Source organism: Pyxicephalus adspersus, chromosome 11, assembly GCF_032062135.1.
Source record: "Pyxicephalus adspersus chromosome 11, UCB_Pads_2.0, whole genome shotgun sequence".
NCBI lineage: Eukaryota > Metazoa > Chordata > Amphibia > Anura > Pyxicephalidae > Pyxicephalus > Pyxicephalus adspersus.
This window is the reverse complement of record NC_092868.1, coordinates 47,575,609-47,602,398: the sequence shown is the minus strand read 5'-3', so window position 1 is coordinate 47,602,398 and position 26,790 is coordinate 47,575,609. Positions and strand designations below refer to the sequence as shown.

The 26,790-nt window shown below is 39.5% G+C and overlaps 1 protein-coding gene across 3 annotated transcripts in view; it reads left to right on the top strand.

Annotated features, from left to right (window-relative positions):
* Positions 1–20,286, top strand: part of LOC140340391 (uncharacterized) — a 68,232-nt gene extending 47,946 nt beyond the window's left edge. The window contains exons 6-13 of one of the 3 annotated variants that reach the window (XM_072425552.1): positions 1,158–1,227; positions 4,680–5,279; positions 9,874–10,010; positions 10,093–10,155; positions 12,361–12,510; positions 14,835–14,956; positions 17,551–17,645; positions 19,261–20,286. In XM_072425552.1, coding sequence (XP_072281653.1) covers positions 1,158–1,227; positions 4,680–5,279; positions 9,874–10,010; positions 10,093–10,155; positions 12,361–12,510; positions 14,835–14,956; positions 17,551–17,645; positions 19,261–19,424 — 1,401 coding nt within the window. In that variant the 3' untranslated portion in view covers positions 19,425–20,286. The remainder of the gene's footprint in view (positions 1–1,157; positions 1,228–4,679; positions 5,280–9,873; positions 10,011–10,092; positions 10,156–12,360; positions 12,511–14,834; positions 14,957–17,550; positions 17,646–19,260) is intronic. The other 2 variants (XM_072425553.1, XM_072425554.1) reach the window with 2 other exon arrangements.
* The last annotated feature ends 6,504 nt before the right edge of the window (positions 20,287–26,790 follow it).

The window sequence follows — 26,790 nt, the reverse complement described above, 5'->3', positions numbered from 1 at the left end:
CAAAACTGACTTTAGAAGCAAGAAGAAATGGTCGGGGTAAGATTGTAAATGATTGTAGTACTTCTATTGAGCAGCAGTGGTTATGTTTATGACTCTCAGTTCTCACAGTCTTTTTGTATTTTTGCTGATCCGCTGCCCCTCCGTCACCATGACCTCAGAAAGCCTATTGGGAAAGAGTTGCTTATGGTCGTGTTGTAAGAAGAAGCGAAACCAAACTCCCCTATTCTTTAGCCCCTCTGACATAATTATGGACTAATTGTTTCCACTGCCTGTCTCATAATGTGTTGAAACACTTGTTTTTTAGGTCTGATTAAGGGTTTGTGTGGAAGATTATTGTTGTCAGATGCTGCATTTTGCGTTCATATGACAAACACATCGTATGACCTGCCATTCGTCCAGGGAGTGTAAATGCAGAATTCCAAAGTAGGGTTGGGGTGAATCAGTAGTGCTTAAAATGTGTGTGTTTAAAAGTGAAATATAAAGCAAAATGCTGTGCTTGACCTGCTATGCCAACGCTCTTCAATAGGAGCTGCTGAATCCAAAATGCAAAGCAGGTCAAATGCAAACTTAGAACAGTCACCCATACTGTACCACTGGGGAATCTGCAAACCTTTGTTTGGAATGTGTTTTATGAGTATTTTCCTTGTTAATCCAATTTCTGATAATAAGCCAGCTTCAGTTCTAAATAGGTACTGTCATGCATAGAACTGTGTTTACTGACCTCTTACTGAAAGTGCCAATTGCCTGGCTGGTAGGGTTGCCCACTGGCTTCAGGAGTCTGAATTGCTGAGTCAACAGAGCAGCAGGACAACAGGAGCCTGGAGCCCACAGCAGTACACAGGTGGCTGCTCCTGCAGTTGAAAGTGCCATTTGCCTGCCTGGTAGGGTTGCCCGTTGGCTTCAGCAGTTTGAATGGCTGAGCCATCGAAGCAGCGGAACAGCAGGAGACCAGAGCCAACCCTATCATAAACTAGCTAGGAGCAAATGTCTCTACTGAATACAGTAAAACAGTTTCTTTAATAGAACCCTGCCCCATATTTAGCCATGGCTGACTTTGCTTTGTACAACACTTTGGAACATGTAGGATCTATTCAAATCTCAAGTGAAAGACGCTTTTGTTGATGCATATTCACAATCTTTATCTTTTTGTTTTAAAGGAAATTGCCAAAAGACTTCAGCAGCTAGAAGAGGAAGAGCTGCAGCGGAAAGCTCAGGAGGGGCTGCCAGGTAGGAATGATCTATTACTGACATGCGGCCCTAGGGGGTTGCAGGGCCGACTCATAATGTAACAGCGTACCACCTGCTCAGATATGATTCAGACATGATGAAGGGTGCTACTTGATAGGGGAGTACTGCATTGACTCACTGGAATTTTTCAGAATTTTGCAATAATATTGGGCAAGGTTAACTGTTTGATCTTATGTTCTAAATTTACTGCATTAGATAAAGAAGAGCGGGGCGTGACTGGCTCAATACAGTTCTATATTGTAATTTTATCTGACAATGAGGGCCAGAAAAATGCCACGGATTAAAAGGAAGTGAATATGAAATAAAAGTTTAAAACATTTTCCTCCATTGCTTTTATTGTTATAGATATAGATATTACAAAAAATGATTATGAAACTTAAAATGACCGTGCTGCGCGTAAGCTGTCCCATGAGCAATTCACTACCTTGGCAGGACACAAGTCATTCTGTAGATCAATGTTTCTCAACCAGGGTTCCCTCAAAGGTTGTTAGAGGTTCCATGAGCAATTTGTACCTCTCAGGTCAATTTAACTGACACCAATGATCTTTTTGGCTTTGTAAGGGTGACTTTCCTCCCAATGGCCAGCAATGTAAGAGGAGCTCTTTCTAATGACCACCACACTAATATACTGTGAGCTGTGGATATATTAATTATAGGAGGGGTTCCCTGAAGAAAGTTATTTCAAGGGGTTCCCCCATGGTAAAAAAAAAAAGTTGAGAAAGGCTGCTGTAGAATGTGGTGTTTTGTGCAGCCTTCCTCTCTCTGCAATATTATTATAATAGATTTTGCATGCTGGAATTCCTCAGGATCAATAGGTGGACAGCATTGTATAATTCTTGAATATGGTGCCAGTTAAGGCAGCATGGACAGAAATTGATATTTTTTTTACATTTTATTTCACTTGCAATGTGCCTTGGAACTTGACTATTCCAGGAGAGTCAATTCCTTAACACAGCCCTACTTACTGTGCACTGACCCAGCTTCAGTTCCCCTCACATCCCTATGTAAATATGTAAGTAGATGCTGGGGAAAGAGTCATAGCCACTTGAGTCACATTCAATATGGCGGCACCCAACAGCATTTACAGGGCTTTCATAAAAGAAAAAATTTACAAGGTAATACAAATAGCCTAAAATTTAGTCAATTCAAATATAGTGCAATGGGAAGATTGTTGTTGACATGAATGGCCTTGAATGGGCTACAAGGTATGTTTTTAAAGATTGCTCATAATATAGTAATATCCAGAAAGGCAGCCAGAGAATTTTTGATTATCTCAGCAAAAGTTTCCTATAAGATAGCAGTCTTGGTATTTAATGGAAAAAAATAGCAAAATCATTAAGGACTATATTACTATTTGCAAATTGTTATACCACTCATTCAGCCACAAAAAATGGCCCATTGCCCATAAAACTAGACTCTCCATTTTGAGCCAATTAATTTTACAAATGCATGCTTCACTAGTTTGCAGCAGCCATTTACTGTAGAAGGTTTTGGTGGCTTTAATGTATATGATGGTAAGGGCAGGACAGCAACACCTCCCTGCTCTCACAGTCTGTACAGTGCTTTAAATGCAATCATTAGTAAAATAAGAACAGTGTTCTCCCCAGCCGGGTGCATCACCCAGCTCTTTGCAGTAACCACCCGGCTGTTTTTGGGTGATTATTAATTAGTTGTGTCACAATACAGGAGCTGAGACCCTCCTCTTCCCACCCAGCCTAAAATAACTTCTGGGTTCAGCACTAGGGAAAATATGATTTGGCTTCCAGTTGGTAATAATAATGATGAAAATAAAATTGTGCCTGTGGTTATAGGAAAATATTTGGTGTGTGTATATAAGCCATAAAATGTAGACAGATGGCTTCCAATGAATAGTTAATAATGATAGGAAGAATACAAAGTTGTCTTTACCTCCCTAAAGGTAACCCCGAGTGTGACTCGGGGTAGAAAAAAGTTGCTAAAAGCGGTAACCCCGAGTCACACTCGGAATAGGTAATCCTATGGGAGGTAATAGTAAATACAGCCTTACCTGATCCGCCGGCTTCCTGCGTTGTCAATCGCCACGATCTTCGTCTTCTTTCTTCCTCCGGCCGGCTTCTGCACACGATGAGTCACCGGGGAGTTCCCGGTGACGTCGGTGCATGTGTACGTTGCCGGCGGGGCGGGAAATTTAAAATCCATTTGTATTGCATTCAATACAAAATAACTGTATTGAATGCAATACATTGGATTTATATGTGTAAAAGCAGTACATTGTTTTCAAGAACATTTATTTTACAGTATATATATTAGTATGAGTATAATATGTATTTTTGAAGAAAAAAAAATTTAAAAATGAATATATAGATTTTTAAAAAAACTAAATGTATAGATTTTTTAATTTATTCAATTTATTATTTTTACATGACTTTGTGTTTCAAACTTTATTATACTTATACTAATATATTATACTGTAAAATAAATTTATGCATATATATAAAGCAACTAAATGAAAACCATTTGTTAACTGTGGGCTGTAGGCTTCACAAACAATTTTTTAGATAGTTTCTAAATGTCTCATCCCAAAACAGACAGATATGCTAAATTTACCATCAAGCAAATCAGAACTATTAAGGTAAATAGTTTTGTTTAAAAATTCAACAATGTTCTGTATGTAATTGTAGTTCCCAATCTTCTCCCGAAGAAGTGGACTGGTTCCACAAAATGCGTTGAGCAAGAAAAAAAAAATTAGGATTAATGTTTTTTTTCCTATACAAGACTGTATGTTATTATAAATAAAAATATTGTTGAATTTATAAGTAAAATTGTATGAGAACATTTGCCTTAAAAGTCCTTAGATGTTTGATGGTAAGTTTACCATCTGTCTTATGGGTGAATACTGGTAGAACTAAGTCACCTGGTGGCCACCTGCATCCCTCAGGACTTATTGTGGCGTTGCCTACCCTCCCGGATTGTCTACTTATATAAATCCCACTGGACCCATGGAATCTGGAATCTGACTGCTCCTACTCCACTCAGTAGGGATGAGTGGAGCTAAGGTTCAAGTGCAGAGACGTCAGGATTGTCAGGATACTATAACACTAGCCAATGGGTAACCCACCCTGCCAGCTTCCAGCAATGCCTAAAAGATTTATTGGGGTAGATTGCACAGGAAACACAAGAAAGGTCTTTTTAACAAGCATGCAGCAAGATCTAACCACTTCAGCACGAGTCTGCATGCCAATAATTTCTGTCTGTTGAGTCATGTATGTGCCTTTAGGCCAAATATTTCCTTGTGATCATGCTAATACACATTTACTTAATGTATTGTCTTTCCGTCTAGTCAGATCTGTTCTCTGTGATGTTATGCAAGGGCTTTTCTTGCTTGTAGACATTTTGTAGATGTGTGTCTAAAGCTTACTAACCTACACTTTGTGTTTGCATGTGTAAACAAGAGCAAAGTGGCTTGCCATTCTTGGACAATGATGACGAAGAGGAAAGTTACTCCTTTCAAAATGATAGTTCTAAGTTCACAAGCTCCTCAGATTACATACGAGGTCCAAGAAGCTCTGAGAGGGAGCATATGCCTAAACGTTCTGAGGAACTCCCCAGCAGAATGCATCCCAACCGTGTCTCCTTTGGTCAAGTCCACTATGACAGCAATGGCTCCAAAAATTCCAAAGCTTCAGACCAGTGGAAAGAGTCAGGTCGCAAAGATCAAGCGCAGTTTTCTTACAGAAACCCTAGACACTCATCAGAGAGGAGTCCGTGCCATCCGAGTGGCATTGAGGTAACTCCGACCCATGACAGGGATAAAGTTCGCAAAGATGAGAAAATCCGAGGCCACCGTGAAAAACACTGCAAGCACCATACTGATCGGTGCAGGCGCTCCAGCTCTGATAGCGATGACTACCCAGAACATTGCGCTAGAGACAAAAGAAGTCGTCGTTCACAATGGAACCAAAATCGAGAACACCACCACCACCATCATCATCATCATCACCGATCTTCAAATAATCACTCTTCTAGGATGTCAAGTCATGATTTGAGAACAGGTATTAAGTAGATCATATTAGTACAGGAAGTTCTGTATGGTAGTTTTATTTTTAGCAGCTAAGATTTCAAAGTCCACAAAGATATAACTTCTCATAATAAAACAAAACTTCTCAAGTTTTGGGAATGTTCTAAAAACACAGTAGGCATTAACTGTACCCCTGTAGGGTTTTAGAAAAATGATAGACTGTTGGACATTACAAAACCATGAGCATTATTCTAGAAAGGATTTCTATAGGATTTTGGAAAAAGTCTAGGGGACATTGTACCCATTGGCCAAAAGAGCATTTGTGAGGTCAGGCAGTAATGTTCAGTACAAGAAGGCCTGCCTTAAAATGGCAACAAACTCCTAAAACTATATATTTATGGAGCTGGCTTTGTTTGCAGTTGCATAGTCATGCCAGGACAGAAAAATGTCTTCTCCAAGCTTTTACCACAATATTCAAAAAACACAATAATCCAAAATGGCCTTTTATGCTGTAATGTTAATCATGCCCTTCCTTGAAAACACCTGAGCCCACAAATTTGAAGACTTTTATATAGTAGAGTATCTGTCACTTGTCCTGGAAAGTAGCTTGTGTCCAGTAGGGAAGACCAGCGGTTGTCTGTTCGATGGTATCAATGTTGCTGTATTTTGAATAGTGTCCATTGCTTTTTAATTGTATTGTTTTCATGGTTTCTTTATATTTGTATCATGCCTACTATGGATTTTTAGAATTGAAATGTTTCTTTTATCTGTTTGGAACATCACCAGAATGTCCCAGACAACACAAAGTGGGAGTTCATAACCACGGGTATCCATAGCCCTTGTGAGAATTGGAACCCAATGATGGGTATATGGGATTGCTGCAGGGTTCCAAATCTGCTGCATGATGGAATGGGAAACACCTTTTACATATGGCCATGGTCACTTGTACTTCCTTAAAAAATGTCTCTGATGACTTATAATTATGGACTTATCATATGTAATGGAGTAAAATTATATTGGTAGAGTTTTAAACTAACAGGTAAAGCTCCCAAACCAGCAATGAGCCAGGGGCTGCTATATTTTACAGGTCTTCGACGATTGGGATTGTGGCCAAGTCCGTCCATTTATTTGGTGATCTGCAAATGCCATGGAAGAACAATGATGCTTTAATGGCCAGAAAGACTACTCGGTTTACCCACAATCTAAGCTTTATATAATCCTTTAGAGTCTGATTTAGAAGTTGTTGGTGTAGATTAGGCAATAAAGGGGGGTCTTGGAACCAGTACTCACATTGGCTTTCTTAAATTTTTGCTCCATCAAGTCACCAGTACCAGAAACTGTAAAGATTTATTAAAAAAGGCATAAAGCAACTAAACTTGAGTAGTAGTAAAAAAAAAACTGTAGAAGTAGTGACTGTATTCATTTTTAAGGATTGGCCCACAAACTTTTGTTTTTTGGATCCAAAGGCTAGACTATTTTTAAGTGTATTGATCTCTTTACTGCATTCCCCTGGTCTGCCCAATTGCTTTGAAATTTAGTAGGGTTTCCCACCACCTTTATTACACAAAAGTAGGCAGGGACTCTCAGGGATACAGAAACGAATCGGTACCAAGAATATGAAGGATTCTTCACATAATTGGACCATGTAAAACATTCTTTTTCAGTTTAGTAACTGCTAAAACTTTTTGACATTTTTTGAATAATAAAATCAAGGAAATATTTTCTGCTGTTCAAGTGTGCATTGAATCTTATGCATTAATATGCATGTACAAGTAGATAGGCAAGACGACTGAGATCCACCTAGAGCATTGATATTCATTAAGAAAGGAACAAAGTTCATATTTATGGCTGGCAGATCTCACTATTGCAGTATCTAAGACAAGATCTGATCAAATGCATTTATAGCTAATATATCTCTTTGGATAGAATGACCCTTTAATTCCCTGCCCTTCCCTCATTTTAACAATACTCGGATTGCCTCATAATGGTGCCTTTTCTACTCATTGTGACAGTCCAGGGACTTTTCTGTGATCAAAGCCAGGTAGAGAAATCCCCTTGGGATTTTATAAAGAAATCATCAAATGACAGTGCAATCGGAGCCTTCAAAAGGAAAGTAAAGCAATCATCTTTCAGATTCCTTCTAAGTACCAAATGATAGGTTTACAAGCGCGATTTATTTCTGCTACGGCAGTTATGGAGAGTTAATGAGGTGATATTTTTTTTCTTTCACATTAACGCAATGTTGGTTCTCGGTAAAGCATAAATCCCCAGAGTCACTCTTTAGATAAGGACCTTCCTCCGTACAAAGGTGACTTCTGAAAAAATTTGGTTGTCATGTTACAACTTGACGGTGTAAGGGGTGTAATAAAGGTTGACTGAAAATCATATCCTATGCAAGGTTTACTATTTTGCCTAAATGCGTTGGTGCAGATTAAAGTAAAATGACTGGACAAAAAAGTATTCGGTACAACTAGATATGCACATTACCATGTGGCTGATCCAGTAAAAACATTGCAAGTAGAAAAAAATCCAAATCTACCAGAATTCCACTATGCCTTTAACAAAACAGGTCCTCAGCTCTACGAAACCTGCAATACTAACCTGTCCCTGTTCTCTTGCAGGAAGTATATTCATTCCCAGCATATACAGAAGCTGGGATTGACAGGGATTATCCTAGCATCCAGTGCTGACTCTATGCATGCACAGCTCAGCTTTTTGCCAGATTCCTGAAGCGATCAGGCAGGTAGGAGGGATTGTTGCAGATGGGACATTGCTTGCTCCTCTCTGCAATAATAACCTGCAACATTGTGGATTCTTTAGTTCCACTTTAAACAGAAAGAACTTTGTAAAATAAGCTGTACTTTACAAATTATTTTCAGTGGCTCTACCACAAGTTTGCTCCAAATAAACTCTTTTTCTTCCCTATATCCATATACGTACCTCAAAGTTTTCTTCCTGAGCTTCCACAAACTTTTGCTCAGGAAGTATGCAGTGCACAGGCCATGCAGCAGTCAGATGATCTAGCACTGTTAGGATCACATTATAATTAGGGATAAGCGACAATGCCTCTGACATTCTCGCAAAAATTTCCTCGAACTTCTGATGGGTCTGGGAAATTTTGTCGAACCGATTTCACGGACCCATCCGAAGATCAAGCCCTCATTTAACCTCTAGTGCCTGGGGATTGTACACAGGAGGATTCCCACAGCTGCATTCATGAATGCAGCTGCGGTACTTCCCTCCTGTCAGTGTAAGTACCGCGGCTGTGCTCATCAATGAATGCAGCCGTGGGGATCATCACAGAATGATTCCCACGGCTGCATTCATTCATGATGAGCACAGCCGCGGTACTCCTGTGTTCTTGGATAGAGAATCCCTATCCAAGAACACATACTACAGGGCTGCAAAATCAATCAGGGGAGCTGAGCTGTCAGCTCCACTCCCCTAATTGCTCTTGCAGGTCCCAAAATATTCGATCTTGATGGCCGAATTTACACAGGCCGTTCTCGCTTATATGTTCGTTAAGCAAGAACAGCCAGATTCGCCGTGGGATCGAATTTTAAAATCTCGCTTGCTCATCTCTAATTATAATATAGGGATGGAAGGGAGGCTGCGTACAAAGGTATAGCTGTCAATTGGGCGTGGAGCTGGGAAATGATTTCTATTTCAGTGCTTTGTGCTGCCTGACGGAGTATTGGCATGTAGTCCCACCCCGAAGCATGCATTTGAAGATGGTTATGGTTAGGCAATAGAGAGACCATGCTAGGTAGTGTAGCCACCCCTTTGGTGGACATGAAGGGAACATACATTTTAAACAGGGTTTTTCAAGGTAAGATAAAAGACTGTAAAAAAGTGAATACTTACAGAGGAAAGAAGCACTTGGGAGTTTGTCAGAATTGCAGCTCTATGAATATATAAAGGATGCAAGGCATGGAAGCCAGAACAGAAGAGAAGTCAGATAAATAACATTTTTCAGGAAAGGTTAACAAAAGCAAATACACGTTCATTAAACATTTTAAATAGAGAAAGTCCAGCAAAGAGACTCTAGAAAAGGGAATACTAACAGTAAGAGCACTTTAGGTATGCAAAAGAAAACATTTTTAAAAGGAGGGTAAATACCATGATAAATTCCCAACTAGCATTTGCAGCCCTGTTTGACTATGGAATGCCAGCTATTTCCACTGAAGTCCCTCTCCACTTTCATACATTGATTTTTTTTCCATTTGTGCTGCATTGTCTTCCAAGTGTCTGCACATAAAGGTCTCCAAGACCAGAGAATATAGATTATCATAGGAGAGCCTGGGTGATCCAATAAAACTTGAACAGATTTCCTTTAGAATCATTTTCTTTTAGTTGGCAAATGTTTTTAATTCTGGACCAGATCCTTTTCAGGTATGCTGGATCAGCTAGGTTCTTTCATGATAGTCTATCTTCTCCAGTCTTAGAGAGCTTTAATAAATCAGGTCCATTGTGTGTGGGAAGCAGGCTTTTAAGATGTGGTTCTGATATATCTACATTAACAGGAGCTAAGATATTTTTTTAATTGAACATTACTTAGTTCACACCAATAGGTACTAAGGAACCAATTTAGGAATATGCATAACCTGATACATTTTGTGTCCAAAAAGGTGAAGAGACTGGGCCGAGCTTTGACATAGACCCTCTGCACTGGAAGATGGCTGAACTGCATGTCCGAAGCTCAGACCAGCTCCTACAGGATGAAGAACTGGCTCGTCGGCTGCAGGAAGAGGAGGAGAAACGCGTAGTAAGTAAATGTACTTAATCTAACCGACTATATGCCGAAAAACCACAGCCAGTAACTTCTTTTTTTTTTTTATCTTCTGCAGGCAAAACTGAAAGGGCACGACCAACATGAGGACTTCAGGGCAGCTCAGGTCGCACAGGATGAAGTAAGAACAAGTTTAAAGGCCAATTAAATCCAAAACTTAAGAAGGCAAATTCTCAAATCAGTAATAGTGTTACCTTTGGAGCTGAACTTAAAAACCCATTGTGTGATTGTGCCATTCAATTACAGGACCTCCTCCTGTTAACCAATTGAAGCCTTCAGTTGCTCACCACTAGTGATGGATGAACTCGTCCAAGTATGATTTGTTAGGGGCTCAGCAAATGTCTTTGCAGGGAACATGCTTAATGAATATCAAACTTCTTGGAACTTTGGAAGAGACTCAGAGGGGAGCCTCTGCAAAGGTAGTGTGGACCATCCCAATTGGTCAGTGGTTAGGCTGTACGACCACACATATAGTATTTTGAAACTAAATTTTATTCAATTGACCATCTTGATTGAAAAAAAAACAGATAAACAATTCAAATTGAACAATTAAGTTAAAGAAACCACAAATCAAACACAGCGAAAAATCCAATTACTTTCTCTCATATTGCTTCATTCGATTTCCTTTTGATTTTTAATTTGATTATAATTATTCTTTCAATCCATTACATGTACCGTATTTTTCGGACCATAAGACGCACCAGTTTTTAGAGAAGGGAAATGAAGAAAAAAGAGATTCTGAAACAAATAGTGTCCTAAAATATTTTTTGTGCATTAAAAACCAACATCACAGTCATAAACACATGTAATCAACCCTGTAAAGTAAACAGCAGCATTTAGAACCATTATTAACAAATAAAGTCAGCAAAAGACAAAATTACTGCCATTGATTGTCCCCTTCTGATCACTCTATGCCATTGAATGCCATTGATTATCCCCTTCTGATCACTCTATGCCATGACTGTCCCCTTCTGATCACTCTATGCAATGACTGTCCCCTTCTGATCACTCTATGCCATTGACTGTCCCCTTCTGATCACTCTATGCAATGACTGTCCCCTTCTGATCACTCTATGCAATTATTGTCCCTATCTGATCACTCCATGCAATGACTGTCCCCTTCTGATCACTCTATGCCATTGACTGTCCCCTTCTGATCACTCTATGCAATTATTGTCCCTATCTGATCACTCCATGCAATGACTGTCCCCTTCTGATCACTCTATGCCATTGATTGTCCCCTTCTGTTCACTTACCGGTAATTATGTGTAGGGATCTCTGTTAGGGCAGGGATCAGCAGCTTGCTTCCTGGTGCAGAATGTCGGCTTGTTACTTTCAGTTTCACTCTGCACTGCAGCCAGGAGCAGACACGTGCTGCAGCCAGCATCAAGGAGACACACACAGGAGAGAAACATGGTAAGAAACTTTTTTTTTTTAACAGCATATGTGTAGGCTATATTTGGACCACTTCTGGGGGAAAAAAAGTGTGTCTTATGGTCCGAAAAATACGGTATTTAATAAAAGCAATACAAATGTCTGTGGATCAAATTCATTTAAATGTTGGCTTCAAATGAAAAGAAAAAGGTTAATGGCACTTATCACTATCAACCACAGCTATGAATCAACATAGCTAATGCTGCAACATCTTCTCATCTCACTGCAGTGCATCAGGCACAACCTACATGCGTTCTGCACTGAATCCAGGACCAATGCTCTATCAATGTCATCCCATTACAGAAAGTTGCAATAGGTTGATTTCACTGGCATGATTTGTAGGGCTTTCCAGGGGAACTGATGAAAATTGCAATGTAGATGGTTTATGCTGCACCACATTTTTTTAATAGGAACTTTTTAATTGGATACTTCTCCTTTAGCACTACCCGGTTCAACCACCAACCTTCAGCTTGCAGAGCTAAGCTCTCTGTAAATTTTTTTCATTTAAGATGCTTTCTGGTGTGTCAAATTTCTGTTTCTCCCTGCTGGCTGTGGTTCTATCAACTGGCCCTTAATTATTTCTGTCTTCTATAAAAAAAAGGTTGGGAGGGAGAAATCAAAGCATGCGGTGGGGAACCAGGCATCTGGAAGATGAAGAAGACAAATATCGGTCACATAGATGGAAGGAGAGGACAGTCACCACCAACAGGCATACAAATAAACCATAATACTGTTTTTTAAACCTAGACAAAATAATAAATAATTCCTTATAATTCCTCGCTACTTGTGTCTTCCCGGGATTTACTGGAGAATTACAATAGGCAAATGTTGGTGCTTTGATTGGAAACGTGAAACCTACTGCAGTAATCCTCTTGTGTGTGTCCTACATTAGGAGATCGCAAAGTACATCCAGCGGCAAGAGCTGAGAGCCCATCGAAGGTCAGAGGAGCTGGACCTGCCTGGGGACAGCGATGATGACGGTAGTATCTGTAGCTTCTCCGACAAAAAGAGCTTAGGATTAAAGGTAAAGCCTCGTCAATGGGTGATTATCGATTCCCAAGTAAAGTTTTAAAACTTTTTTGTACATAATTTACCTGCTTAAATCTTAAAGAGTTTGATTAGTATAGAATAATCATAATGCAGAGAGAGCAGGGTGCCTCCATGTTGGAAGTATTAATGGTCAGGGTATGGAAATAATGCTGGTGAAGCTGTGGGTTGTTTGGACTAGAAAAAGTAACGGGATCACTTTGCAGCCCTGTCCTTTATTCTCACTGTAGAGTCCTTGGGGGCTTAGTGGCCAATCATTGTCATGCCGAGCTCTGAGCAAGTTTTTTCATTTTATTATATTCACTTAAGAATATTCACGGTCTGCAAACGCTGGCCAAGGAAGTCTTACTATAATATCAGAGGAATGTGTGGGAGCAGAGCTTACCCATACACTCAGATAATGCCCGGAAGTTTTGTGGCTTTGCTTGGCTGAGCAGCACAAGATTTGTCCTCAACAAGGTTTTTGAGGTTGCTGTAGGTATGTCTTGGTGCCTTCACTTCATTGCTACAATATTTTTTCCCTAGTGAGTCAATGCCTAGTGTGGATGGTGAACCATTCAACTGAGTCTTATTAGGTTTCATTAAGGATGACCCATCAGATCTGTCCCTTTGCCTTCATTAACCACTTGTGAAAATGCTAATCATCGGACTCATGCTGCTCTTCTGGCCTCCATGCCATTTTTATATAAATCTATATTATATATCTATTCATGGAGCTGCAATTCTGACTTGGCTGAGCTGCATGTATCTTTTGGGTCAGTAGTTTGAAAATGTATTTAAAACAATGAAGCAATTTGTATCTTAGGAAGCAAGATGACCATGCCAGTATTTCACTGATGACACGTTTACTTTAACTTTATATGAGCTTTAACTTGGCGATGTCAATTTAAAAGTCATGTTCAATTTTAAATCTGCAGCTTTCAGTTAAAACGAATCCCTGCCATGGACATCCAAATTAAGATGCTTTGGATTATAGGATGACGGTTCTCTGTCCACAATTGTCACCCTGTCACATGGCTTTCAGCCCTGGACTGCAATTCACTGTTCTAATACATGTTGCACAGAAATGGCCCACTGTTGTCCCCATCAGCAAATCCCATCTGAGCAATGCAGACAGAAGGTTACTGCAATGAGACTGCAGGACATTATCAACTGTGAGCTTAAACGAAAAGTACAAAAAAGTAAAATAAATTGCATTTGGCCATAATACACCGTGCTTTAGCAAACTGTGCCATTCAGTATGGGTCTACATGTTCTATAAAGATTGGATCCGCAGGTATATACTATGGCTCAATCTGGGCTTTATATGAGCAGAAAATAATACCATGTAATGTTTGCAGGGCCGGCTAACCTCAAAAACCTGAACTATTTTGGTGGGCCGAGTTATGTGAGTTACCAGAAGAAGGCAATACAGTATTTCCTGTGTTGCTGCATTAGGCATGGACATTTATAGATACCTAGTTGCAGTTTCTGTAAAAGCCTGTTCCCTTTTGCTCGTTAATAAGTAACCACATTTGTTCAACTGATACTGAGCAGGAAGCTGAAAATAAACCCAATGATTGCAGCTTATGGGGAAAAGGCATCATAAATGATTGTTGTTTCCTCCTTCTTTTCCCATTAAAGAAGAAGCCCAACAATGCTGATTATACCTTCAGTCATACATGCCAGAGGCAGGCTTGCCATTTAATGGCGTTGTAGCAAATGAAGATCTTGTAATTGGGCAGCTGATCAGTCATTGATCAGTCACCGCCTGAGGGTTTGATGGACGACATTCGCCATCCCCAATGAACTGGCATGCTGGCTGCAGTCACAGTTGTAATGTGGTAATGCCATCACTTTAGGGCCACCGGTAAAGGAAAGGCATACTATCAGATGCTTGTGTATTTGGATGTGTGCAGCCATTCCTGACACTCTATGGTCTGAAAAATAAAGTTATAAACTGTTCATGCTGTGCCATATAATTGAGAGGCTGGACATACAGTATATTGTCACAATATGTTGGGGCTGCCAATGTCACATCCAAGATGGTGGTCCCCAAGAGCAGGCTAAACATGGGAGGCTTATATGGGATAACTACAAACGTTGTTTCCTATTGGTTAATGGAGTTTCACTAAGATTCCTTCCTTCCAGTGGCCTAATTATTTATTCATTATTTTATCGGCCATTGTTTGCAATCGTAGTACCAACCCTTCCTTGTCCAGAGTTTAGCACTTTCATCCCCTATAGGGTGGAGTAGAATGATAAGTGGATATAACCAGCGATTGTGAACATTTGTGTTGGCTGGGATGATTCGGTAACCATCTTTTGGTTCTTTTTTAGAATGAAGTGCCTTCTTATAACCAAGGACGCTTGGACTCTGAGGGCCTGGCATCACCGACTGAGTGTCACACACCTGAGAAAATGGAGCTGTCAGCCGTGGAAGCAAGTTGTGATCAGACTAAGTAAGTTTGCAGTCCAGAGGTTTTAAAGCCTGACTACTGCCAAAATGGTTTATTTAGTTTTGGATGTTATGTTAGCAGGTTTCTGCTTCTTATAACGTCCCTAATGGTGGGGGTTCCTTACTTCTTGTCCCTGTGACACCCATACAAGAAAATGACTGGGAGATTACAACTGGAAAGCACAGACCGCGATTAAAACATTGGGCCTGATTTATTAAAGTTCTCCAAGACTAGAGAAGATAGATTATCCTGAGAGAACCTGGGTGATCCAGAAAACCTACAATGGATCTGGTCCAAGCTTGCACAGGGAAAAATTCTTGAACGGTTACCATGTATACACTGGATATTGTAAAAAAGATGGGGGTTTTGTGGCAAAAAAAAAACATACAAACATTTATGCAATCATCAAGTTTTTACAATAAAGGTATTCTTGTTATAGAAACGGTAATTAGCAAGTCCATAAATGACACCAAACCAATATCAAATAAGAAGTCTCCCGACGCGTTTTGTCCAACGTAGTGCTTTCTCAGGGGAGAATATATACGGAGATACATCATACTGGAGACTCGCATTGGTAGTGCTCAAACAGAAAAAACTCTTTATAACTTTTTAACAACCTTAGGTTGATAATTGGTGATGTTGTATCAGTCTTCATATTCTGAATTCTCTCTTTACGGCTCGGTAGCTCTGTATTCCGTTCTTTGGTTAGAATGTAACTGTAGTCTTGCTTTGGAGTATGATCATTTTTCCCCATGCATTTAATATTAGGGAGTTGGCGATGTTTTCTTTCTTCGCCCTTCCATTTACCTTTATTCATTAGACAATCTGGTCCAGGATTGAAAACATTTGCCAGCTATTTTTTTAAGAAATCTGTTCATTTTGTTGGATCACCCGGGTTCTCCCATGATTGTCTATCTTCTTCAATCTTGTAGAGCTTTAATAAATCAAACCCATTGTCAAAAGTTTAAATCACTCCACTAAAATTATTTTCTGTTATTTTCTCTTTGAATAAAATCAGACTTACCAGAATAAAGTTAAACTTTGAGGTTAGGATTGTGGCTGGATCATCCCTTTTAGCCCCCAGGTGGGAGACAAACTGTATAACAGAAAGCCAATTATTAGTTTAGTCCATCAGTACCTATGTATAATTGCAAGGTCAGCATTGGTGGCATTGACCTTTAGCTGTCCCAGATGAAGTCCTGTCTCCATTCCACAAATCTGGCCTAACACCAAGACCCCTCCACCATCCCCCCCACTGAACGGAACTTATGACTGCACCACATTTCCCTCCTCTGCTAAGCGGTAAGGTTTCTGGTGGTTCATTGCTAACAGTGGTTTTGCTGCACGTTAGTTTACTACTTTTGAGAAATCACATTGCTAAAAATATCCATGGCCCACACATTGTAGGCTGTGTCCCAGTATCAGTCGGTGGAAATCTTGAATGAAGTGTACTCATTACATTCAGTATGTGCTAGTTATTGCTCAGGGCAGGCTGTGGTTGTGCACGAGAAGCTAAAAGCATGCGTCTCAAAATCCCTGAGACTGTACAAAGCTTTGCATGTTAGCATCGGGGTGCAGCCTAGATTATGGTGTCATTGGACCCTTTATTCTACCTGTGTCCATCTAAGGGTAACCTATTTCTTGTCTGTCCTAGGGATCTATGCACCAGGTAGAAACATTTTTGCTCAACGCATAACAAGCCAAAACTTTGTTCTGTTCACTGAACACCTGTGGGCTTCTCTTAACCACAGGCTTCTAAAATAAAAATAATTATGCATTGTTCTGGTTATATCAAACTTCTGTTATTGCTCTCTGTGACATTCCCCCTCATTCTTTTACCCAGTAATGCCCAAACAAAAAAGTGATGGGACAAACTGAGGACAGATTATGCCAGGAGAAATAAATACAAGGAAAAAAAATATTAGAATGCCCAGGCTAAAGCATTAAAGCTTAGGCTGGACTTTAAAGCAGAAGTACAGTCTGGCACAATATACAATAAGTCTTTCTTCTACCTTAATATTGCCCATATAGTTACCATACTAGGCTTTGTCCCAAAATGATGTCATGTAGAAAAAATAACAATTCTCCTACAGTACAATAAAGGTGTCCATCACCATAATACATGGTTAGGTTATATCCTGTTCAGAGGGAGAACTAGAAAAAAAAAAAGGAAAAATAAAACATTTTTATCTCCCACTGCAGTGTTCCTGTTTGGTTTACGCTGCAATTGGAAGCAATGTTCTCAATACAACGAAAAAACATGCTGCTCAAAGTTAAGATCTAAGTATGTAATACTTTCTGCTGGTTCAGCTCCCTATAAGACTGAAAAAAATCTGAATTTAAAGTTTCAAATGTTTTTTTTGACAAATTACGTTCCTAGTAAGTAATAATGATGTGGCAAATTGAGCAGAGGGAAAAAATTGACTATAGTTTTAATATATATGGTATAAATGTATGACAGCCGACAAATGTTACATATGAGATTCTTATGAGACCAAAGCTGCAAACTTGCCAGCTTCTAACTTTTAGTAGATTTGTCTAGGCTGCCTGATTTACAAAGGATATTAATAATTCATTCTGATTAACATTCTTGACAGGCTGCGCTCACCCAGGAACATCGCAGAGGAACTCGATCCAACATTCAAATCCAAGAAGGAGTCACATCCAGAAGTGTTCACCGTCTGCTCTCAAGGTGCACAAAGTCACATTGCTCATGATGTGTGTAGTGATCTGTTTTTATACTCAAAATGTATTACTTCCCGTTTTGAATACCAGTCATAACGTTGGAATATTCTGTAACTCTCTCCATATTCCTGATGTGATCTTGTAAGCTTGAAGTCAGCTTAGCTGCTTTTTTTTAGACTGCGTCTCACAATACAAACCTAATATTAATTATTTACAATGCACCCTATGATAACAGGACTTTTAAACAATTGTACTACCAGATTATTAGACCAAAGAAGATAAATAACCAAATTTTAGCCATCTAGTTTGTCAGTCTGCAAATCTGCACTTTACACAAACCCCATATGTATATTCCCATTTGTATGTCTGTACTCATCTCTACCTTTCGCCATTCCCCCGTCCACGACCCTAATGCACTTTACTTGGTAGGAGCATATTACGCTTTCTCTTCACTTTCTTCCTCTGCCGACTACCATACTCCATTTCCACATCACCCTACTAGAACTCATTTTACTGCACTCAGCTCTACTACATTCCCCTCCACCCTACTGTACCCCATTCCCTTTACCCTACCATCACCCTGCCACTCTACCATACTCTACCCATCACCTACTGTACCCCATTGCCTATACCCTACCATCACCCTGCCACTCTACCGTACTCTACCCATCACCATACTGTACTTCATCCCTCAATACCCTACACTACTGTACTCCAATTTGCTTTACCCTACTGTATCCTGCTACCATCTACCCTAAACCACTCCAGTCTCTGCTACTACTGTATGCTACCTCCCAGAAGCCTATTGTACTCCACTTCTCTTTGCTCTACTGTATTTCACTCACTCCCCAATTTCCTGATGTGCTCCACTTCCCACCACCCTAGTGTACTGCTGCTGTACTCCAGTCCTTTCTGCCCTACCAAATGCTACACCCCATTTCCCTACACTACTTTGCACTATTCTTGTACGCTGTACTCTTTTACACTGGACTGTGCTCTGCTCTACTTTACAAAACCAATTACCTTAGTCCAATCTACTTTACCCATCTTTGTCTTTTTGTCTGCTATGTGGTGAGTAGTAACGTAATTGTACACAAAAGATCAGTTGGATCTGATGAAACCATATATTTATTCCAATCAATCCATTAAAAAGCCATACATATAGAAAGTAAACAAAGACATTAAACAGATACAGATCAGACAGGAAAGGTAAATGATCTATATGTAACCTTTAATTGTATTGGGACAAAAAACGTATTTCTACAATCAGTGAAATGTCCACGCGTTTCGCAGTTTTTCAAACTATGAATAACTGCTTCTTCAAAGGGATTGCTAAAATCCTTTTTATGTCATTTGAAAACCCTAAAATTTAAGCTGGTAAGAACAAAATATAGCGTGAGCAGGGATGCCCATATCTCGAATATTATTATGTCAAATTATTTTATATAGCTGTTTAACCCTTGAAGAAGAAACGCTCATATTGTGAAGAATATAATGTTTCACCAGGTCAAACATAATGCTGTGAGATATGTACTCTGTATTTAAGGCAGCATAGTTCTTTGATCAACATTTTAATGCATCTTCTGATAAATGACAAAATCTCATCTACATCGCATCTACAGAATTTCCAGTTTCGGCACAGACCCAACCCGTCCCGGTAGATGGATTGTACGACTTTATGGACGATGGCACCGATCCAATATTTATACCACCGACAAAGCGACAAGCAGAGAAAGTTGGACGCAATAAACCCAAAGACAAGAAGGAAGGATGCAAGCAGCAGTGACTTGCGATTTAGTAGTATTATTTTTTATTTCCTTCTAGCTGCCATCCTATTGCCAAACTTTGCGTTCAGTGTCGGTTCATCATGGTGGGCGCTCTTCAACGTACGTCAACAAAAGTGTAAAAAATCATTCAGGGATGAAGACGAAAATCTGATTATTCTATTTTGATTTTTTTTTAAATTTTATCTTCTGGAATTCCGGTGCCTTAGGCATTTTTTTTGACTCTAGAGAATGGCTGTTAACTAATAGCGCCGATCATCTGTGTTCGGCACCCAAGAAGCACATTTTAGCAACCTACTGTCCGGTCTATTAGAGGAATATAATAACTATCATTATTAATATTATTAGCTGTGTGCTATAAAACTTATGACAAGCATTGTGGATTATCCGTCTGTCATGTACATGAATTATCCAAGTCTAGAATTAAAATGACTGCCTTTTGAAAATGCATCAAAAATTATTTGCATAACGTTATGCTTTTCTTTTTTTTTTACTTATTTTTTTTTTTTCAATTATTCCAAGTTGGCTTATTGAGTTCATGTTCAGTTATACAAACTGCAAATTGTTATGTGTTCCTCGGTCTCTGAGGGGAGAAATTCCAGTGTTTGATAGGATTACAATTATTTTTTTAAACATTTTGCACTGAATTTTTTTTTTTCGTTTTTATTTTTGTTATTTCAGTATCTTTTGGTGCTTTTGTGTATAGATCTCAAATGCCTTTAGAACTTTACTTTGAAAGACATTTTTATATAAAATATAAGCATTTTATTTGTAATTGTGTCTTTTTTTTTCTTTTTTTTTGTTTATTTTTTTCTTTTATTTTTTTCATGCACAAAAGAGAAAATAAAGTGAAGCAATCTTAAAGGGGGTTTCAGCTTTTAGCAGTGGCTATTTGGTTATTAAGTAATTAGACTACAGCAGGATGGAATTTGCACCTAACTAAGCTGGGAGATGTGGTAGATTTTGCAGAGAATCTGTATGTTTACTGGCTTCCAGCTTTACCTTTGGGATCCTGTTTATTAGAGAAATCTTTAAAAACGTGGCATTGTTGTTGGTGGTAGGCGAACTGCTCTAAGTATTTTAGAAACGGCTGATCTGCTGGGATTTTAACAGAAACCATCTCTATGGGTTACAGAGAATAGTCTGAAAAATATTCATCAAAGGGCACTTGGGTGAAATGGATGCTGAAAGTCAGAGAATAGCCAGACTGGTTTAAGCTGATCAAAAGGCAATAGTAACTCCAATACCCACTGAGAAGAGCATCTCTGAAAGCACAGCATGTCCAGCCTTGGAGAATATGGGCTACAACAACAAGAGACGACACTGTGTGCCAATCCTTTTAGCTAAGAACAGGCACCCGAGGCTACAGTCTGCACAGGTTCACCAATATTGGGCAAGAGGATATTGATAATATATTGCCTGGTTTCATGAGTCTCATTTTTTGCAACATTCATGTAGGGTCAGAATTTGGTGTCAACATGAAAACATGAATCCATCCTGCCTTGTATGGTGTTGGTATAATGGTGTTGTAGATATTTTCTTGGCACACATTGGGCCCCTTAGTACCAATTTAGCTTTGTTAAAATGCCACAGCCAACCTTAATATTGTTGCTGACCATATCCATCTGTTCATGACCCCAGTGTCCCCATCTTCAGATGGCTACTACCACCAGGATAACGTGCAATGTCCCGCAGCTTAAATCACATTAAACAGGATTGTAAAGCAAATGTGCATTTGATGGAGAAAAATCTAAAACACTGATAATTTTGAATTGGAGAGAGTGCAGAGAAGCACAACTAAACTAATAAAAGGAATGGAGGAGCTCAGCTATGAGGAGAGATGAGCTGAACTGAATCTATTTTCCCTTGAGAAGAGATGATCACCCTGTATAAATATATAAATGGTCCATATTTAGAGAACTCACTTCCCGATTCTTCACTGTAAGGTCATTACAAATAACAAGACGGCACTCTTTGCGTCTGGAGGAAAAGAAGTGTAAACTCCGGATAAGGAAGGGATTCTTCACTGTAAGGTCTGTGAAAATGTGGAATCGGCTCCCTCAGGAAGTAGTTTCGGCAAGTTCTATAAATTGTTTTAAGAAAAAGCTGGATGATTTCTAGAAGCACAGAATATAACTGGGGATTAAGGCTTTAAAGTAAAGACAACAGGGACTGTTGATCCAGGGAACATCCAATTGCCTCACAGGATCAGGAAGGAATTTTTCCCCTGTTGGAGCAATTTGAACCAGGGTTTATAAAGGGTTTTTTTTGCCTTCCTCTTGATCAATTATGTTTATAGGGTTTTATATCTAGGATTTGTTTATTTCCATATTAGTTGAATTTGGTGGACTTATGTCTTTTTTTTCAATGTAACTGACTATGTAACTATGTCACAGTTCAGAAGTATTATTCATAAGATAGGGTAATTTTAGATTAGTTACAATGAAGGTTCCACATTAGTTGAACCATACAGCTTTGTTAATTGATGCCTCATGTCAATGCAGAGCAGCTTATGACCCATTACTAATTTTTCCTAAATTTCCCAGACTCAGTATAAACCAATTGTATAAAACAGTTGTCGTAAACCAAGCCCTGTGATCCCTTTGTAGGCTGAAAACATTCCAATGATTCAGAGTGATGCATGGACGCCATCATGAAATAAAGATCCTTTTTTTGTGTTACCCTGCGGTGACCTGCAGACTTCCCCAATGATGTTGCACTTGATCTAGATTGCAGAACAAGGAACTGTACATGCGTATCTAAGGGTTTTTCAGCAAAACAGTCAGCTACCTCAAGGAAATAGAAGAGTAAACTTGCTAAGCTGAACCCTATGCACATATGAAAGACACATGAATGCAGCTATGTAGTCAATGCCACATCTGTAAATTTATTTTTTATGCACACAGCATAGGTTTGTGAATTTGACTTGAGATTGGCCTTCTGTACAGCCCAACTTAGTTTTAGGGAGGAAAAATGAAGAGAGATGAACCATCAATCTGCTGCTGCTTTCAATATTCAACCACAGGCTGGGGAATGGATAAGATCTTGTAATTGTTACTGACTTTTGGAGTTGTGCCATATTACAGAGTGTTATAAATATCAGAATTTATGTAGATGGACTGAAATACAAATCCTAAAATTAAAAAAAATTATGCAGATATCCCTTATATTGTGACCATTGCCCCCAGTCCATTGACCTCACCAAATATATATGGGTTCAAAAAAGGATATTCCACTTGCCGATCATCATGTTGAATTTGAGCTGCATAATTAGACCTTTATATTACCCCTCTGTGCCAACCTTCCACTTGTACAGCGTCTGGCATCACAAGTTCTGCCCAACATATTTCACTCAATAGGGTATCATCAGGGGCCACCTCTATGCCCCTATATAATGTGGTCTGCTTCAGTGCACAACTACTGAAATCCATTTGATCAGCATAAATAGCCCAATACCAGCCATGTCCAGGGTTAGGATTTCAAACATAATTGCAGTCCTTGTGCCCATTTGGGACCTTAGTTTCCATCTCATCATTTCCTGTCTGGTGTCTATAGCAGAACAACGGAATTAAGTTCCCTTTAAACAAGACACGGGCAGCAACACAAACTTGTTTTCTTATATAGACAGTGATGTTTAGAAACTGGCAGAATTTGTGGTTTGTGTCCTAATGAGGCAGACAGCAATGCAACTTTCTAGATGTTCCTAGTCTAATCCATCCAAGGAAAAAAATGTCTACAGTTTTATGTTAGGTTCAGCAATTACCAAATTGAGAACATCTCTGGTTACCTCTTCCCTCCTTATAGACACCAACTACCCAGTGTTTTAAAACATTTTTAGTATACCTGTACAATGGTAGTCCTCACATCATGTGCTGGTTTTCTTTCTTGTGGCCAGGTCTGATAGCTGAGAAAATGGCTCTGGTTAAGGTAAAGCACCATATGTTGCAGCATTTTCTATACCCCAGGTTATGAGCCTTTGATACCCGTAGCTCACTCGATGGAGATGGATATCATTCATCCTGGTGAATGACCAGCAGCACTGGAAGGAGCAATGAATCTGCAAGTGACAAAGTTTGTCACTTGTGCAGGGTTTTTTATTTGCTAGAAGATTGAGTTGAGCTTTATTATAATAAAGTGCAGAGTTATGATGCAGCACTTAATAAAGTCCATAGCCATGTCGCAAACTGTTCCTCAAAGGAGCTTACAATCTAACATCCACAACAGATGAGGCAATCAACCTACCATGTTTTTGATATGTAGGAGAAAACCAGAGGGCCTTAAGAATATTATTATTAATAATAATATGCAGTATTAATATAGCACCAACATATTACACAGCACTGTACAAAGTCCATAGTCATGTCACTAGCTGTCCCTCACAATCTAATGTCCTACCATAGTCATATGTCATTAATGCAGTCCAAGGTCAATATGGGAGGAAGCCAACTAACCTAACTGCATGTTTTTAGTATGTGGGAGGAAACCTGGGTGAAACCCACACAAACACAGGGAGAACATACAAACTCCATGCAAATAGTCTCCTTGCTGAGATTCAAACCTGGGACCTAGCGCTTCAAAGGCCAGAGTGCTAACCTCTTCTCTGTGCCTCCCATGCAAACATACAAATCCATCCATCCATGGAACCCCTGCGATGCAAAGCAAAAGTTTTTGCAGACTTGCGGTAACACAATATTGTACTGCATGCTCTACCGTGCTCCTAACCACTACCAGCTGTTCCTAATTAACTGTTTGGGAACCTAATTTTGTACACATTGGACAGCATGGTGGCTCAGTGGTTATCACTCTGGCCTTTGCAGCGTTGGGTCCCAGATTTGAATCTCGGCCAGGACACTATCTGCATGGAGTTTGCAGGTTCTCCCTGTGTTTGCATGGGTTTCCTCCCGGTACCCTGGTTATCGCTCACAAAAAGGTTAGGTTAATTGGCTTCCCAAATTGACTGTATTGGTATGGATTAGATTGTGAGCCCCTTTGAGGGACAGCTAGTAACATGACTATGGACTTTGTACAATGCTGTGTAATATTCCGCCATTATATATATACTGTGTAATAATAATTTGCAAGCTTTTGCAGTTGTGCTGCAGTGGGGAGGCTGCTTGGTTCCTGGGAGTGACATGTTGCTTTTGACCATCCAGTTTCTTTTGTAAAAAGAATGGCACTGCCACTGCAAACACAAAGGCAAAGTTTGCCACTCCGGAGTGCATAGCAATTTGCTATGTGCCTGATTGCTGCTTACCATGCAGGGTTCCATTACAAATCTTTGCATTACAAAATGTCAGTTTACTATTTACTGGTTTGATGCAAATTCATTTTTGCATAAATCCTGTCTGCCTGGATCCCCAAATTGCGTCACATCCCCATGTAAATAACTAATTTGTACGTTTCTGATTCCTAATTCAGTCACCAATGGTTCCAGACACGTTGAAATTTTTTACCAATTTGTTCAGTTGTCTTCCTCAATCTGAAGAAGGTTGGGGGAAATTTAAATAGAATATATGAAAGTAAAATGTGGTATGCAAATACGTTTACTAGAAATAATCCCAAGTGTCCCATGGTGATTCCAGCAGCATATTCCCCTTCAGGAAAGAGGAAGAGAAAAGCAGGAAGAACTCAAAGAGGGATCATTGCTGGATAAAGAATATTGATGTCTTATTGTCATTAGAATTGTGTTGCACAATTTGTGAATATTGCAAAACAGTTAAAGAGAATTTCTGAGTATTAATTTGTGTTTTGATGAATGGAGCATTTGTAAAACATTTACTCGTTAACTATTAAATTGATAGCAACCAGCTCTTTACAAAATCAGCTTAAATGTCATGAGAAAATAAATGTGGATTATCCAGGATCTAACTGGGGACATGGCAGGGTGCGTTCTTTGCTTACATATGGCGATGTCAGGGTCATCCCATATTTACCCCAAATTGGTAATCAAAAGCTCTCTTCACTTGATAAGTGCTAATCATCATGGTGATAGGAGGACTTTTTTAAAAGTGATGACTACTACCAAAAGTGAGGATCAGGATCTTTGGATCAAACATTATTCTGCTGGAGAGCCTGAAGCCCCTTTTATATTCATAGGTCCTATAGGATCATCCCTTGGAACAGGTTTCTATTAAAACTACAGAAATGCCATCTTTAGAGGAAGCAGGTTGGCATACTTGGAATATGTCTAAAGTCATATGCTAAATTTAAGTTTTTTTCCACCAGACCAGGGTTTTAAAACATCAAAATAATCATAACCAAGGCATTCCACTCCTGATCAGGATTGAAGGTTTGATCAGGAATATAAATGTGAGTTACAATGCCATATAGTTTGGAATAGTTATAGTTTTGAATCCTGTACACCAGTGATGGTTGACTTGCCAAAACAACATAATTGTGAATTGTGGTGCAATGCTTCATTAGGCAGCCCATCCAAAAAGGATTGAGCTTTACCAAACCTCAGTGTCCAAAAATATTCCACATTTTGCATTGTACCACAACATACACCGAAGAGAAAGTGTAATAAGGTCCAGTGTCAGTGGCTGCAATTGTTACCCCCACTCTGTTGTCAGTGACCACAATAATACTTTCTTTTTGGTGCAGCAGTAATACCCCTGGATTTGAGTCATTGCAACAATAATTTCCCCACATTGGTGTCGGTGCAAAAAAAAACCCCCCACATTGGAAACAATTTAGCAATAAAGACCCAACAATGATGTCAGTATAGTAATAATAACTTATATAAGTGACAATGCAGCATTATTACCCCCACAACGGTATCAGTGCAGCAATAATACCCCGACATTGGTGTCAGTGCAGCAATAATACCCCGTCATTGGTGTCAGTGCAGCAAAAATACCCCCACATTGGTGTCAGTGCAGCAGTAATACCCCGACATTAGTGTCAGTGCAGCAGTAATACCCCGGCATTGGTGTCAGTGCAGAAATAATACCCCAACAGTAGTGTTAGTGCAGCAATAATACCCCGGCATTGGTGTCAGTGCAGCAATAATATCCTGGCTTTAGTGTCAGTGCAGTAATAATACCCCAACATTGGTGTCAGTACATCAATATTACCCCCACATCGGTGTCAGTGCAGCAATATTACCCCGACATTGGTGTCAGTGCAGCAATATTACCCCAACATTGGTGTCAGTGCAGCAATAATACCTTGACATTGGTGTCAGTGCAGCAATAATACCTCGACATTGGTGTCAGTGCAGCAATAATACCCCGACATTGGTGTCAGTGTGGCAATAATACCCCGACATTGGTGTAATTGCAGCAACAATACCCCTACATCAGTGTTATTAGACACTCTCCCTAATGTCTCTTTAGTTGCCTTGTCTCTCTCCCATGGGTTTGGAAT